The sequence below is a fragment of the Chaetodon trifascialis genome, chromosome 15 (assembly GCF_039877785.1).
Source record: "Chaetodon trifascialis isolate fChaTrf1 chromosome 15, fChaTrf1.hap1, whole genome shotgun sequence".
Lineage (NCBI taxonomy): Eukaryota > Metazoa > Chordata > Actinopteri > Chaetodontiformes > Chaetodontidae > Chaetodon > Chaetodon trifascialis.
Genome location: NC_092070.1, coordinates 1,795,001 through 1,799,912, shown reverse-complemented (window position 1 = coordinate 1,799,912; position 4,912 = coordinate 1,795,001). Strand labels below are relative to the sequence as shown.

The window sequence follows — 4,912 nt, the reverse complement described above, 5'->3', positions numbered from 1 at the left end:
TGGTAAACTGAGCTCAGAAACAATTATATTTCTTAAGGAAACTTAAGAGGGCAAAATTACTGTGCCAAGTTCTTGTTAACTTTTACAGAGAGTAATAGAAATGATCCTACCTGGAAACATTACAAACTGGCAAAGGATGTGCATGGCCCAGGACAGGAAGGCTCTGTATTGAATGATTAAAACTGCCCAGAACATCATTGGTAGCTACTCACTGAGTATAAGTGATGTTGTGATCAGTGAGGTGAGGTTCCTGCGCAGAGCCCAAAGGATAGTAACGATACCCACCCCAACCACAGCCTGTTCACCCTGCTTCTCTGCGGCAAGCAAAACAATAACCTCTGCTATGCCACAAGACAACAAGAGCAACTTCTTTCATCAGGCTGGGGCACTTCTGAACTCATCCTCCACACTCCACCATAAATAATAATACATTATTTTATCATTTATGTTTTATTATTTTTGAAATACATTTACTGTATATAATTTTAGTTTTGTGAGTAGTGTTTGTTTTGTACAATTACAAAAAAAGTAAAGGAGCACCATGAAAAGTTTGGGCAACCCAAGAGATTTGCTGTCAAGTAACTTTTCCAAGGTCCCTGTAATTAGCTTGATCATTGGCTCGATCATAGTCATGCGTAAATGTAAGAGCTTTATTGATACTGTGACTCTTCAAACCTTTTCTGAATAATCAACAACCATCGGCTCCATTAGGCAGCTCCCTAGCACTCTAGAAAGTCAAATCAACCCCCCCTTTCTGCAAAAGACCTTCGGCAGAGTCTGGAGGCTCCAGAGTTACCAGTTAAAAATTAGCATTAAGTAAACTTCTCTTTTCTAATGTGATACTATAAAAATGTGTTTCTTTTCACAGTGGCTGTCACTCACCAGGCTGGCAAAGATTTTCGCACACAGGACACACATGGCAGAAACTGCACATCTGTGAACAAGACAGAAAGTAATGGATGCAGAAAAATACAGTCAGAAATGTAAATGAAGTATGAGAAAAAACCTAATCAGTCTGACTTCAAAGCTGAGTTCTAAGTCTGTTCCCAACCTGCTTTCTGCACAAAGTGAGACAATACATCTCACAATTTTGCATATTCACAGTATATGTATATATACTGTACATACATATATACATTCTAACGGAAAATTTAAATCTATCTATCTATCTATCTATCTATCTATCTATCTATCTATCTATCTATCTATCTATCTATCTATCTATCTATCTATCTATCTATGAGTAAGATTCATTTTGTTCCATTTGGTGAAAAGAATGCATAGATCACATCACATCACATTAATATAGCACTTCTGTTCAGCTTTATTTATTGTGTCACAGGCAGAATATCAAATATGTTTTCATTCATGAAAAGCAGGGTTGATTAAGATTTTAATTTCCTTGATGGTTACAGGAGAACATGGGCTGTCAAATGTCACATAATGTGTATTTTCTCACCTTGCAGTCATCACAGTGTTCACCCTTGTCTCCCTCTTCACAAGGACATTTGTCACAGCTATCACAGTGCTGGAAGAAGACACATTTATTTAAAAGAAGTCTAGAGAACAGATCATCAGTGAGGACAGTGTTAGAAAGGAGTATACATAATAAAACCTACAGAGTGGAGACATGTAGACTGCATGATTGCACGGATGTCCTATTTTCATTCAATTTAAAATGAAAGAAATCTCAGCTGTTTCTTTTGAGTTGATTCCCATCAAATACACTGTGTAATGTTTCCTTTATTTTGGATTTACTGACATCACATTGTGTAATTCTAGTTTTCTGACTGACCTTTGATGGCTACATTTAATTTATCTTATTAATTTCAAACATACCTCACAGAATTCACAATAAGAGCACACAGAGCCTGTGTGATAAGCACCATCCTCATCATCGTCATCGTCGTCGTCGTCGTCATCGTCGTCGTCATCATCATCATCATCATCATCATCATCATCATCATCATCATCATCATCTGCACATAATATTGATAATAAATATATGACCTTTGAACTAATATACTTGAACAGATCTAACACTCTAATCTAACACTCTCTCACACTCTAATCACTCCGTCGACACCATTCATAAAGTGGTAGTGGTTTGTCTGCCAATTATAGTTCACAGTAATTTTGGAGCAACTTCGAGACTACACCTTTGAGAGACAAATAAGTTCATGTAAAGCCAAAAAATAAAATATGTAGAAGTGTCTCCTTTGGGCGGCTTCCCTGGACTGGGGTCCTGGGGAGTGACCGAAAATGTGTTCTTTGCTCATTTTCCTCAGAATTCTGACAATAATTTCACATATTAAGAAGTCTTATTTCTCTTATACTACAGGCCAAATTTCCCATGGCGTTAATTATAAACAGAAAAGGTAAGTAATCAAAAAATAGAAACCATGAACACTGCCACTGTCATGCAATCAGTCCTCTAACCAGAATATTTTCCTTGTTGTTGTTATTGTAAGAGATGGTAGCACATTGATGGCATTCTCCTGACTTGACAATCTCAAGAGTGCCACAAAGTAGAAGTGAGTCAACACCCAAATGTACAGTCATGTCAAAGCCATTTTTATGTGACTACTGTAAGGCAATTGCATTACATTGCACTGTGTTACAGGTGCTTCTATTTTTCTGGATATAAATCATTTAGAAATTCATCTGTGTAGCATCATCTCAGTAATTTCATTTTAGTTAATGTGGTATTTTGGAATGTGTTTTCATTTCATATTCAATTTAAAACAACGTATCAACCAACATGGGTGAAGACATATTCAGATGCTTTACTTTAAAAATAAAAATAGTGATAACACAATGTATATATACACAATCACAAGTGACAGTCCTAGCTTCAAAATGCAATTCAAGTTATTATCAGCAAACATACTAAAAGTACCAACGCAGAATTACTCCTGTCTGCCTGTATAATAGTGGAATATTATTACTAATGCATTAATGTTAAAGCAGCATTTTAATGTGGGTGGTAAGATAATTGTAACTATTTTACACAACATTGGGTAAATAAATCTATAACAATATATCATATTTTACATAAAGTAGTTTTGATGTAAAATATTAATGTGTAATAAAAACACTAAATACAGCTATTAGATAGTGTACTGCAATATTAAATAGCGAAAGATCGAAATGCTGAAAGTGAAAGTGAATGTACAAGTATCTCATAATTGTACTTAAGTACAGTATTTGAATAAAAGCATTTATTTACATTACATTCTACCACTGTGACATATTTTCAGTACAAATATATTGCAAATTCCTTTTTGACACAAAAAGAATGCTACTACATTTGTTATTACCTTTAACAGTAACTTTCAGAGTGAGTTTTGTACATGTTAACACTTCACAAGAGCTTGCTCAAAGTTCAGTTCACACAGATTAAAATGAACTAGTTGACGCTTATTTCGCAATTTGAAATTTTGAAGTTTACACTCCCTAAACGCATTTGTCTGACAGCTATAGTTACTACTTGCTGTTCAGATTACAATTTTTTCATGGCCTTCCTGTCTAGTGAAAACCATGTATGTCCATCTTCTCTTTGTGGATTAAGAAAACTTTCCTACTTCTTAAACTAAATGATTTATGTGAAATGGATGGATGAGCTCATGAAAAGTCACCCTTTTAGAGATATGTGGTTCTCACAGGACAGCGACACTACAAAGATATGATGACCTTATAGATTATGATGCATTGCTGTAGATTAAATGACTCAACAGTACATAAAGCAGTTACAATTACCTCAGCCTTGGACATCTCTAGCAGTAAAATGTAACATAAACATTAATGCAGCAGTAATATTAATCCAAAAACATCATATAATAATAAAACACTGACCATTTTACTGTACAATTTGCTGATAATGCTTACATAAGTATGTAAGCATAAGTATACCTTGCCTTTACTGAAGTAAGGTTTTGAGTGGAGTACTTTGAATTGCTGTTGAATACTTTCACAGAGTAGTAATATTAGTACAGGATCTAAAAACTTCATATGACATCATATTAAATGGCGTGCAATAGTCACGTTTTTGTAGTATGGGTGAACAACAAATTAGGACTTTTGGCTCATTGCCAGGAGTTGGTGAGCTGATGACACCACTGTTTGGATGCACTGGGCCTCTTCCACTGAGTGAGTAACGTTATATCTGGATATTTTCTGAATTCATTAATATCCTGCGGAACAGATATAGCTCGTGAGCCACCAGTTGACAATCACAGAGTTACAGACAGGGTCCGGAATTACTTACCATTTTGAGGTCTGGACTTTGAGAAACCCTGATTTCCCTGGTGCTCATGTACAACACTGATGGAAGTAATGTTCGACCATTTGATCATTGTCTATTACATTTTTACAGGTTGACTTTATCATTACTGCAATGGTTTCAAAGTGTTGGGAATGTTTGTCCTACCAAAGAAACATGTTTCATTCGTTATTACAATCTGCATCAGAAACTTAATTTTAATGAAGACAGTTGCGGTCATATTACATTTGTGCTGTCCCAACTGTCCCACCACTGTTGTAATCTCCCATACAAGACTTTATTAAAGCACAGTTAAGAAGAACATGCTGTGGTCAGAACAGATACTCACAACCTTCAAATCTCTGTAGCTCAGAATTCTGGTCCTCATACAGGTAACATGGCCAGCTATGTTTTTACAGGCTTCTGGTAAAAGTATTGATGCTCTCCATGCATTATTACAGCTCTAATACATGTCCTTTGTCTTTGGCAACAGATTTGCATTAGTCAGTAAATGATCATTTGATTTATTTAATGAATGAAAGTAGGGTTAAAGACAATTGGACAGAGGTGTTATATTTTCCTCACATGAATGTTCACAGTCATTTCAAAATCAAACTCAAGAACAGAAAAAGCAGACAACCATTTCATCTC

At 35.4% G+C, this 4,912-nt stretch overlaps 1 protein-coding gene across 1 annotated transcript in view; it reads right to left on the bottom strand.

Moving 5' to 3' along the window:
- Nucleotides 1-874: 874 nt before the first annotated feature.
- LOC139343108 (sarcoplasmic reticulum histidine-rich calcium-binding protein) overlaps nucleotides 875-4,912 on the bottom strand; it is a 6,102-nt gene continuing 2,064 nt past the window's right edge. Inside the window, exons 2-4 of the mRNA XM_070980520.1 lie at nucleotides 1,840-1,979; nucleotides 1,460-1,528; nucleotides 875-934 (exon numbers count right to left, since the gene is read on the bottom strand). Of these exons, the coding sequence (XP_070836621.1) occupies nucleotides 875-934; nucleotides 1,460-1,528; nucleotides 1,840-1,979 (269 nt within the window). The remainder of the gene's footprint in view (nucleotides 935-1,459; nucleotides 1,529-1,839; nucleotides 1,980-4,912) is intronic.